The following is a 12,713-nucleotide window of genomic DNA, read 5'->3' as shown; positions in this document are numbered from 1 at the left end:
TATACGTTGGCTATACTACAATAATATATTTCATAATAAAATAAAGATGCTATTTATATCCATACTTTTTTGTTTCATTTTGCCCATTTTGCACAATGAATTACAATGTATTTTATAAAGAAAATAACTTTAATAAGTTGTAATTTTAGTAATAAAAATGTATATAAATTTTAATTTCCATAATATTCATTTTATATTAATAAGTGAAGTTTTATGACATATGTAGCATAATCTCCACACACTCCACGTTGAAGTCAAAATTACTAGCACTCCTGATTTTTTTAAATTCATTTAGATTTTCAAGTCTACAGTTTTATAGAGAGAAGACAGACGATGGGCATTTTTTTCATCTGATGAAAGTACATAATATGTTTACTAGTTAATTTGCAAGATAGTATTCAACTTAAATTGCAATTTAAAGGCTAAGTATAATTAGGTTAACAAGGTTAATTAGGTTAACTAGGCAAGTTAGGTTAATTAGGCATTTTAAGCAGTGATTTGTTCTGATTAAAAAAATAGGGGCCTCATAATACTCACCTTTAAAAATTAATATTAGAAAAAAAAAACTGCTTTTAATCCAGCCAAAAACATTTTCCCCAAATAGGAAATACAAATTGGAAATAATATGAAAATTTCCTTGCACTGTTAAACATCTCATGGGAAATATTTCAAAATAGTTATATTAATGTTGCCTTCAACTGGATCTCTAATGCAGTGCAGCGTTATTTTGTGACTTTTACGTGTGCAAATACTACATTTAAAGTAGATATACATATCGATAATATGTATATATATATATATATATATATATATATATATATATATATATATATATATATATATATATATATATATATATATATATATATATATATATATATATATATATATATATATAAATGCCCTAAAATATTTTACAAACCTCCATAATTCATTAAGAGAAAAAAACATGTTACCAAATGTCACTCGCTACAAGATAAACTTGCGGAAGTCACTGTGTTTATTCATTATGTAGTGTGCTTTATGATTGAGGTTAAATAATGCATAATTTATTCCTCTATAATTAAAGTTATAATGACAAAATGTCCTTTCAATCAGGCTCAAGTTCATCTTCTATTGTTGATGGTTTGATTTGCGAACGCGTCCTGCTCAGCCGGGCGCCTCCGTCACCATAGCAACAATAAACTTTGCCTCAGGCTTTCTGTTCGTTCTCACAGATTTGAGGACCCTCAGTGAAGGTGAGTGCGCTAAATTTACTGCAAAGGGAAATTAAAATCATTACTTACTCTTTATATGTGTTTTTGTTAAGTTAAAAGTTCATCTAGGGTCCTTTGTGCTATTTATGCTACAAACAGGTCTGTTAAAAAGAAGTCGTAACTAGTTTAATCGTTTGGCAGAGCTACAACAGGACACTAAGAGTTTAAAGTTATAATACAAGGAAATGCTGTTTGATTTGTTAAACCATAATGTTATTGATGGATTATGTACTTTTCTTTTTATTATGTTGGCCTGTCAGAACTAACAGCTTTCTCTTGCAATCATAAATCCCCAAAAGTACTGCTAATACAAATTCCTATATTTCTAACCGACCAAAAGCTTTTATAAGGTAAACTTGGTAACATATAGTGCTTTGGCCCGATTTAAATACTCAATAATTCATCTACAGTTAAGTATAAGTATAGTTTTCATAAATGTCATTATTCCCGAAAGGTTTTATTGATATACACAGAAACTCTGTGACAGAATGTTCGTTATGTCCGTTATTCCTCTTTAAATTTAAATAAAATTAAAGGAAGACATTGCAGCTGAATAGGCCGCGGGTAAAGATAATTTTATAATTTTTTTTATCACCATACTTTCCCAGATGGTTAATTCCTGACATTGTATGTGTTACACGGTTTCTAAAATGTTATATTTGAATGGACACATTAGTCATTAATTAAATAGCTAGCATAAACATGTAATCATAAGAATCTAGTATTATCTCTCTATAATTCAGAAAATACTTTGAACATGCTGAAAAATAAACATTTACAATTACTTGTAAAATAAAATATATATAATCAGGCAAAATCCAAATTCCAAAGATATCCCTGTCTGAAAAAGATCTGAATATTGATATGAATAAACTGTACAATTTGGTGTAAGCACTGATGAAGTGGAGATAAATGACTTATATACATTATATAAATAGATTTATAAAACACATCTTTTTGAGAAACTGGCTTTTTGCCAGTGCCATTAAGGGATGCCATTCAGGTATTGCATATCTGCACTGTGTATGTGAATGATGAACAATTTCTCATTTGAACATCCTAGACATTCACAAAAATGACAGAAAATGAAGAGTCTCCTCCTATGGAAGACAACGGCGCAGAAGGGGCAGCTGATCCTCAGTCAGAAGTACCTTGCGTGTCCATGGAAGAGAAACAAAACTCTCAATTTGAAGAGGAAAACACAAAGTCACCTCATGAAAAAGAGAAAGATGATATAATGAACCCACTCCTATCCTCACATCTGGACCTAGAAGTAAAACCACCACTAACCACTATAAAAACTGGTATGATGAGAGAGTGTTTGTGTGTGAGATTAACTGATTGACGTTGTGTTACCACATGTGGTTTTTCTGTACTGATAAGTAGGATTCTTTACATTGTATGTCTTCCTAAATGTACTGTAGGTGTGATTAAACACAGAAGACTCGGATTGCGAAAGATAAAAAACATTGAACATGCATTACCAACTGCTGTACCCACCACAGTCCAAACTGCTGTGAGTAAATGATTTAATATTTTATGTGTGTATTTGTGTGAGACCCTGGACATAATCAGTCATAAATGTCAATTTGTTTTTAATTGAGATTTAAACATCACCTAAAAACCTAATAAATGAGCTCTCTATGGCTTTGTAGAATAGTAAAATAATTGAAAGAATCTGAGGATTGAAAAAAATCCAAACATTGAGCAAATCACCTGATATTATTTAAGCTATTAGCAATGCATATTAGCGCTACTAATCAAAATGTGAGTTTTTATGTATTTACTCTAGGACATTTACTACTTTTTTTCATCAAACGTGATTAATGTTTGTGGCATTACAGAAAAATCTATAATTTTGACCCATAATTTTGCCAAAAATACATACCCATGCAACATACTGTAAGATTAGTTTTGTGATCCAGGGTCACTTATTTATTTATTTATTTATTTATTTATTTATTTATTTATTATATATTTTTTAAATATAATTTTTTTATGTAATACTATACACAAAATGATAAAAAAAACTCTACAAAAATTGGCTATTAGTAAATATTTAGTTCGGTCAGGTTGACTGTACATACTTTGTTATATGGATATTAGTTCATGTTGCACATGTCTGTAGTTTTGCTGTAAACTGACTTGACTTTTCTTTCTCTCTCAGATATCAGGGAAACGCTCTGTGATACTGTCAGATGAAGCCCAGAAGGAGAAAGTTAAACTGGTCAGAGCTTTCAAAGATGAGCGCAGAGCAGCTCTTGATTCCCGACACAGATACCTCATCTCAGTCATTGCAGAGGCGATCAGCCTGGCGGACATGGAAGTTGAGGAAGCTGTCATTGCGGATGATAAGGTGAGTAAAATATGATACTGTTGACTAGAGCTGCACATTATATCACCAAAAAAAAATTACGTTATCGCGATAATAGTATATGCAATATACGCATTGCAGACATGTGATAAATTATATTTATTTTATGCATAGATTGTTTATCTAAATTTAACCAATCAGATGTGGCCTTTTCTGTATCTCTAGCACCCCAATAAATGCTGTTATGCTATTGGCTAGAGTAGCCCAAAGGTGAACCTAGAGTTGAAAATGAATACTAATGACAGAAGTCAATACAAGGGAGGAAAATGACAATAGCCAAAGTCAGGTTTTCACTCATTCGTAGCATTTTAAATGATTGCACCATGGCATGGGTTTTTAGTCTTTAAAGTAATTAAATCTGAAAAATATTACCAGTTTTTTTAGTATTACTACATATATTTAAAAAAAAAATTTCTAGGGAAATAATATATCGTAAGAAATATCGTTACTGCAATACTCAGCAACAATATTGCATATTTTCCCAGTATCGTGCAGTCCTACTGTTGACATTCTCAATATCACTGAACATGCACTTGGTGTGTATAATTGTGTGAACTTTAATTCTGCAGTTCTACATGATCGAGGAATTCTTCTCAGCCAATGGCTCAAAAAGTCTCATGTTGTTCTACCAAGCTACTGAATCGGTAAAACTTACAACTTGACTGTCAAATATCCTAAAAGCATTTGCCTGTCGTAATACAAACAAGTAAATTTCTGCCTGTATTTCACTGTAGGCCAATTCTGGGAATGACACCTCAAATGTAGCCAAAGGACAGAAGAAGCTGTTCATCACACCAGGTGATAATGAGGTACAGTAACAACACTTGTACACTGAAGGACAATTAATCACTACTGCTTTCAATCTGCAGTGTGTAGTTATTTATTATTAGCATTGGGATATCAAGGCCATAGGTAAGCACTGCCATTACAGGTACTCTTTTAATAAAAACCTAACACTACCAAAAAGTATTTACAAAAAAAAAAAAAACTCAACTAAAACAAACTGCACAGTGAGAATGATTTAACTGGAGCACTAAATTGGTTTGTTAATGATTTCTGAAGAATCATGTGACACTGAAGCCTGAAATAATGAGGAAACAGGTTTTTCCAGTCATACAATTAATGCATTTTAAGTAGCTTTGGATGGACAGCATGTTCTAAATGGCGAGTGACTAAGTATCATATATGCATATTGCTAGGGAGAAAAACAATGAACGACATTACTCTTCACTGATTGCAGGCTCTTACCGGGCAGTGTTTGTTTTTCTTGAGAATCACAGACAAGGCCATAACAACTACAAACATATCCCAGGTCAGTGTGTGTGTGTGTGTGTGTGTGTGTGTGTGTGTGTGTGTTTACGACTGTAACTGTTTATGAGTGTTTGATTGTCTTATGTCATTCTCTGCAGGAGGTGAATTTTGGAATGCTTGACTGCTCAGAGTCTAGTATCTTGCACAATCTGGAGTTTCTTTTTACTCAAGTCATGAACCAAGCCCTCAAGTCGCAGGAGGTATAATATATGATTCAGTGAATTTCATAAATGATGCTTGGGAATAAAATATATATATATATATATATCATACACAAACATTTGTCAAATCCCCCATATATTTCCTGTATTAACACAAAGCCTCATTAAAGGACAGGTTTGTGACAATGAAATGACAAAGCACATTTATGAGCATTAGTGAAGTTACAGTACGTAGAGAACTGTTAGACTACTAACAGAAGAACCAGAACTAAAACAAACATATTATTTATACCTTTTCTTCAGGACTGGGGAGCTATAAAAGATGGCCAAATGAACCCAGATGTGCAAAACTTCCTGAGATCTGTGGATAAGTTCACTTTTACCCTATCTTCAGTGATGAGGAACATGGAGGAAAAGTTTAAGCTTCATCACATCCCATCAGCCCCTGATCTGAGTCACATACAGAAACCTGAAGACTATAGCCATGCAGGTAGAAAGGAAAAAAAAAAAAAAAAAACAATATATATATATATATATATATATATATATATATATATATATATATATATATATATATATATATATATATAAAATAAATGATATTGGCGCTCTTTTATGTCAAAGTAATATTTTTTTGTCAGAAACCTTAAAACAAGTTTTCTTGCCAACTGTTACTTGTTTTATTTTATTCATTTATTTATTTTTGTTTTATTTTATTTTTATTAGTATTTTTTATTTTATTTCATGTATTCATTCATTCTATCATTTTTATTAGTATTTTTTATTTTATTCCATTTCATTTTACTTCATTCATTATTTTTTTATATTATTTTGTTATTATTTTTATTTAATTTTTATTATTTTTTTATTTCATTTCATTCCATTTAATTTTATTGAATTCATTAATTCATTCGTTCATTCATTCATTCATTCATTCATTCATTATTTTATTTTATTTTATTTTATTTTTGTTAGTATTTTTTATTTAATTTAATTCATTTTACTGCATTCATTCATTATTTTATTTTTATTTAAGTTTAATATTATTTTGTTATTATTTTTATTTTTTATTATTATTTGTTTATTTAATTCTATTTCGTTTTATTTATTTAATTAATTCATTCATTATTTTATTTTATTATTATCTTGTTATTATTATGATTTTTTTATTATTATTTTTACATTCATTCAATTTCTTTCATTCATTCATTCATTCATTATTTTATTTATTTATTTATTTATTTATTTATTTATTTTTATTTATTTTTTTTATTTCATTCTATTTGATTTTACTTCAATCATTCAATCATTATTTTTTTTATTTTTTATTATTAATAATTTTTAATTCATTCTATTTCCATTTATTTCATTTATTCATTCATTATTTTATTTTATGTTATTAGTTTTTGTTAGTATTTTTTATTTTATTCCATTTCATTTATTCAATTTTTTTTCATTAATTCATTTATTCATTCATTCATTCATTCATTCATTCATTCATTCATTCATTCATTCATTGTTTTATTTTATTTTATTTTTTAGCTTTTATTTTATTTTATTTTATTTTATTTTATACACATATGTAATCGTATCAAACTAATCATGATAACCATAAAAAATACAAAGCACAAATAAAAATTGGGTAACGAATTTGTTTATTTACATACATTTTTTAATTAATATCTCACAAATTTTTTTCCCCATTTTTTTAAGCTAATAACTCAGAGCTGGTTGAAGATCTGGAGGCAGTGCTGTTATACTGGGCCAAGCAGATCGAGCAAGTGTTGACAGAGAGTGAACGCATTAGGAGAGAATCGGATGATATTGGACCCTCAGCAGAGCTGGCACACTGGAAGCGCAGAATGATCACCTTCAGCAGGTACCATATATTCAAAAGTGCATTTTTCTTCAGTTACTCCATGACCCATATTTAATCCAGTGTTTATACATCCAACACACATTTATTAAATGTGTATTTATGTTTGTTTTTAGCCTTATGGATGAAATCAAGGATCCCTATGTGAAGATGGTTATTGGCATATTGCATGCAGCTAAGTCCAAGACAATGAGCAAATGGAAAGAACTGGTCAGTTCAGTAGATCTTATGTTCCGCTTTGTGCTGTAATATATATTACATGATGTAATGCCATATTTTAAAATCTAAATTTTCATTAAAAGCACCTCTCAATTCTGATTCAAAAAGCATCTTGTGTGTTCACAAGGATTTTCCTATAATTAGGCATAGTTCACCCAAAATGAAAATTTTGTCATCATTTGCTCACCCTTTATTTGTACCAAATCTGTCTTTTCTTGAACACAAAAGAAGTTATTTTAAAAACGCTGGAAACCTGTAACCGTTGACTTCCATAGAATTCGTTTTTCCTACTGAGGAATTCAAAGGTTACAGGTTTCTAACATTTCTCAAAATGTCTTTTTTTGTTGTTCAACAGAAAAAGTAAGCTCAAAATGGTTTGTAACCACCTAAGGGGGAATAAATGATGAATGTTTATTTTTTAATAAACTATCACTTTAATATTAACATATATTAAACTAACTACAATAGACATGCATAATCCAAGAATGCTGTAATTTTGTTTTTCATACTACTGGAATAAGGATTGTATTATATTGTGCACTTATTAACAGACTGACATGTTTTTATTATGCCTTTTTTATCTATAGGATGCCAGTATTACAATTGTAGCCAATGAGGCTAAAGATAATGTGAAATATCTATCTACCCTTGACAAGTTCTTTGAACTTTTGGAAAAAAGCACTCCGGTAAGTTCCAGACTGATACGTTCTTCAGTAAAAAAAAAAAGAAAGAAAAAGTTATGTAACCAAGAGTGCCTTTAATCAGTCACTTTTGTGTGAGTGTCACATTATGAAATATAAAAATTAATATTAGAAGCTTTTATATTGAGTAATATTTATAAAACAGGGCTAATTAGCATGATAGGTAATTAATAGGTAATCCTATAAAAGTGCAATAGGATGGGAAAGTTCTGCAGGTGATGATAATCTGTGTAATCTTTTAACAAAACAGGCGCAAAATGGGACCAGACGTGCTATTTTAGAGTGTTAAATAATGGTAAAATGCCAATTGCAAACCTAGTAAATAGCTTTGAATAATTCATTCAAATACTAGCTTCCCATACATTTTGTATCTTACTCCTACAAATATGCAATAAAGTCAGTCCTAAAAAATCATTTTGTTTCTGCTATTCTAATGTTTCACTGCATATATTTAGTACAGAGTAGTTTGTGATGGTTCATATGATTTATTTACAATTCAATTTAAAAAGTAATTTTTTTCTTTTAGTAGATATATTATATAAGAGACTTGTTTTGTTTACGAGATAAGTTGATCTAATTGGATTTGCATTGTAAACATTAAATTAAAGTTAAAAATGTATTATTCTTTATTTCATATATTACATTTTTGTTACGATACTCACAAAATAATTCTGCATAAATCCACAGATTAAAAAAAAAATCTGTGCAGAAATAGCAAAAAATGTCCACAGATTCGGTCTGGCCCCTGCTGTTAGTAAATCTGGCCAAAACCAGTTCAAATTGAATATTTAACCCTTGTGCACAGATTTACTACCCTTACTTTATGTTTGGCAAAAAACATTCACTAAATTAAACTGCTGTAAAAATGTAACAGGATTTTGACACTTTAATTGCCAAGTTCATAAATGATGTCACTGATTTGGTGGAAAAAAACACACAAAAAGACTTATTTTCAATATAAAAAGTAATCGTGGATTGGATTTTTTTTTACCTTTTATCTCAGTCTTGTACACATGAAAGATTAGTAATAACCAAGCAGTAACACCCCGCTTACCCTGAAGCCAATATGGAAGTAACTGAAACTGCAATTCATCGACTCCCCTTTGGGGGCTGGCTCCAGGAACTCCAGATGTTCACTGACTGCAATGCTAAATCGTCCCATTAAACATGTTTACAGCCTGGTACAAAAGATGGGTTTTAGTTCATATAGCTAATATTACTCCTTATGACAATTGTGAGAGTTGTGAATTTTTTTTTGTAACTTATCTGTTTCATTTTTATTAAGTTATATTACATTTGTATTATGAAGGGGCGTGGCCACTTGAGTGACAGCTAGGTCTCACTGGTCACCGTCATGTCACCTCAGCTGATTCCGGTGAACGCTGAACTTGGCATATACATCGTATTTTTGTTTTGTTTTATGTGGCTTTACACAGTCATTTGCCTTTTGGAATTATTTCCTACAAGTATCATATAATATGCCATGCTGTGTGCACTTAATTGTGCTCACAAACCATTCAAGTGATCTTCATTTCCCAGGTGAGTAAAATTACTGTATATACTTGTATACCATCTCTATATATGCATTTGTTTTATTTAAGATAATTCATCATTTAAAATTTTCTTTAGACCTGTGATGCACTCCAGAATCTGACAGATTGATTAGCTGTAGGCGACAGAACAGTCATCTGAAAAGCTGTCATACAGTGTTATGCCTGGATGTCACCACTAGCCTTGCATTTACTAACACAGACTATATTTGTAGTATTTAGAAGTAACTCACGTTTTCCTCCTTTAGAAAAGGTCATAAAAACAATGATTAGTGGCTCAATCTATTACAACAGTGTTTTTAAAAGACTAAAAACTTTATTGATATAGTAAACAACCAAGCGCATGTGGTCAGAACCCAAACAAGTCACAGGTAATGAAGTGATAAGAGTTTCTCCCAAAGAAAACCTGTCCAAGCAAAATGCTAGCTGCCATCTGTAGCTCCGCTTACGCTCGATCTCTTTGCCCTTTTTTGGTCACCCCCCATCGGTGCGATGATACTCGAACAAAATGGCCACGCCTACTTGTAGCTTTATTTGCACTCCTCAGAAACCTATGGGTGACGTCACGGATACTACATCCATATCTATTATAGTCTATGGTAATAACATTGCCTTTGATGCATTGTTAGTTTTTGTGCAGTATAAGATTAAATATCGTCTCCCTCATTTAATATTCATGGCTGTTTCTGATCCATTGACTTCCATCATAACCACATTTTTTTGATTGCTAAGCCATGACACCATATGATTATGCATTCTTGATCGTTGGAAGAGGTCAAACTTATAATTTTTACTGTTGATCATCAGTTGGCACCATAAACCGTTTAAATAGGCAATTTTATATGGAGTATAACAGCAAACTAAAGTGTGTGTGTGTCTGTGAGAGTGAGCTTGATGCGTCTTACTGTATGGATATTTTGATTGTTTGTTGCAGACCTCCATGCTGACACACATTCCCAAACTGATGAACAGCATACACATGATTCATAGAGTGTCTCAATTTTACAACACCTCTGAACACATGACATCTCTCTTTGTGAAAGTCACGAATCAAATGGTAACCACCTCCAAAGCTTATCTCTGCCAGGGGGTGACGAAAGTCTGGGAGTTGGACAGGTCAGTGTTATGTAAGATGCAGCTAAAGCTCTTTAGAAGTGTGTTTATGAATGCTGAACTTAAACACTACAAACTGAACTACACTGTTCCTATTTACTGTGACCTTTTATGTGAAGCTGCTTTGACACAATCTACATTGTATAAGTGCTATGCAAATAAAGGTGAATTGAATTGAATTGAATTAATAGACATAATGCATTGATCTCTATTGCAATTTTAGAAAGGAATTGCTCAAGAGGATGAAAGAATGTATTGAGTTGAACCAGGAGTACCAGCAATGCTTTCACCAAATGAAGGAGAAAATACAGCAGAACCCTTATGAACGTCAATTAGAATTAAGGTCTGTCAATCACAGCTTTAAAGTCAAGTTGAAACTGAAGTGACGTTATATTCACTTTCGTAACCCAGCTCTTATGTGTTATGTCACTAGTGAAAACTACATCTTCGGAAAGTTTGACACATTCTGCAAACGTCTGGAGAAGATAACAGACATGGCCATGACTCTTGAAGATTTTTCAGGCCTGCAGTTTATGAAATTTGAAGGTGTTGAGAAAATATACATGCGCTACCAGAACATCGTAACCACCATCAAATCCAAGACCTACAATGTGCTTGACCATCGCAAATTAGAGGTTAGAATGCGCATTAATTTTTATTGTTTAATTTGTATTCTTGGCTTGAGCCATCTCTCATATGATATATTCATTTATTTATTACTTTTTTAGTTTGACAATGATTACATCGAGTTCCGAAATCAAATCCAGGTGCTTTATCAGTCTGTTGATGCACTGATTGACACATGGCTTCAGCGACCACTCACTGTAAGGGCATTTTACAAATATACCATTAGTGGGCTGACATTTAAAGGACTGATCTGTTCATTACAGGTCATGACTGATGTAATAAACAAATAAATTCCTCCTACACTGAAAAAGTCCATATTATTGATTTCACCCACAGACTGAACAGGTCCTTGAGCTGTTGTCCAGATTTGAGAACGGTGTGGGCAGACAAATGGACCTCAACCAGAAGTACATGGTAGTTCTGCAACGCTACGAATGTGACCTTGAGTTTGTGCGCAAATGCTACCAAAAAGAAAAGGACAATCCTGTTTCACAACTAACCCCTGTAAGTTGCCTGTTATATAAACTATTCAGCTATATTTTATGCACAAAGAAGAGAATATGGAACACAAATAAGCAGTAGCTATGTTTCCATCCATGTTTATAATTACATTTTGGAATGTTACATAAAAAATGGAAATGCTAAGATGTGCATAAAGTTTGAAAAACGTATGCGCACAATTGAGTATGATCAACTTTTTATCTGATAAGAAATTAAATGTTAAATTTAATATGGTGAAACTATAAATTATAAGCGTTCCAGCATGTGCATTAAAAATGATCATGTGATATCAGAAATGGCAGCAATGGACAAGTGGACCGACCACATTGCACAACATCTGAAATGTTGTTTTGGTCATTCTAAAATCCTGTAGTCAAAGTCCTGGCATCACAGTGGTTCAGTATTATTTCCTCCAGAACTGTCTTGAGCATCTCTTGTCTCCAAAAGCACCAAAATCCACTGCGCATTCATTGCATTTCATCTTCTAAGCCGCAAGTAATTTATTATGTGGAGAAGAGGCTGACAGGCCATTTTCTTTTGGATATTTGATGCCAGTTTATAAGGAAGTTACGATTTAGTTTTCTTTGACTCATTGGTTGGAAAAGGTGCGTTATTCACAAATGTTTTTGCAACATTCCAGTTTTGCATCTTGAATGGAAACAACTTTAATTTTTGAATATTTGTTGCAGTTGGCTGGGAAAATTGAATGGTCAAAGCATCTGTTTAAGAAAATTGAGTTGCCCATGCAAATTCTGAAAGACAAATTGGACATTTTGCAGGTGATTTATAAGACAATATTTTTATATATATCTCACTATCGGTAGATAAACACAGATCAGCACAATAATTTTGTCTTGCTTTTTAGATGCCAGACAGGAGGAAGATTATTCGGTCTTACAACAGACTTGCTGCCGTTCTCCTGGAGTATGAAATGATACATCAAAAAGCTTGGGTTGAAGGTGTGGAATTGGGACTCTCTGGTCTCAATGCTTCGCTGTTGACCAGACATCCAACAACCAAGGTT

The 12,713-nt window shown here is 31.8% G+C and overlaps 1 protein-coding gene across 1 annotated transcript in view; it reads left to right on the top strand.

The window, feature by feature from the left end:
• Positions 1–2,331: 2,331 nt before the first annotated feature.
• The window catches only part of dnah5l (dynein, axonemal, heavy chain 5 like), an 83,410-nt gene continuing 73,028 nt past the window's right edge, over positions 2,332–12,713 (top strand). The window contains exons 1-18 of the mRNA XM_056450848.1: positions 2,332–2,560; positions 2,681–2,772; positions 3,424–3,612; positions 4,200–4,274; positions 4,365–4,439; positions 4,871–4,942; positions 5,040–5,141; positions 5,406–5,592; positions 6,816–6,981; positions 7,095–7,188; positions 7,785–7,883; positions 10,383–10,564; positions 10,785–10,904; positions 10,995–11,196; positions 11,290–11,385; positions 11,525–11,692; positions 12,379–12,468; positions 12,555–12,710. Coding sequence (XP_056306823.1) covers positions 2,332–2,560; positions 2,681–2,772; positions 3,424–3,612; positions 4,200–4,274; positions 4,365–4,439; positions 4,871–4,942; positions 5,040–5,141; positions 5,406–5,592; positions 6,816–6,981; positions 7,095–7,188; positions 7,785–7,883; positions 10,383–10,564; positions 10,785–10,904; positions 10,995–11,196; positions 11,290–11,385; positions 11,525–11,692; positions 12,379–12,468; positions 12,555–12,710 — 2,394 coding nt within the window. The remainder of the gene's footprint in view (positions 2,561–2,680; positions 2,773–3,423; positions 3,613–4,199; positions 4,275–4,364; positions 4,440–4,870; positions 4,943–5,039; positions 5,142–5,405; positions 5,593–6,815; positions 6,982–7,094; positions 7,189–7,784; positions 7,884–10,382; positions 10,565–10,784; positions 10,905–10,994; positions 11,197–11,289; positions 11,386–11,524; positions 11,693–12,378; positions 12,469–12,554; positions 12,711–12,713) is intronic.

Source organism: Danio aesculapii, chromosome 24 (assembly GCF_903798145.1).
Source record: "Danio aesculapii chromosome 24, fDanAes4.1, whole genome shotgun sequence".
NCBI classification, from domain to species: Eukaryota; Metazoa; Chordata; class Actinopteri; order Cypriniformes; family Danionidae; genus Danio; species Danio aesculapii.
The sequence above is the reverse complement of the archived record's forward strand: the minus strand, read 5'-3'. Positions and strand labels throughout refer to the sequence as shown.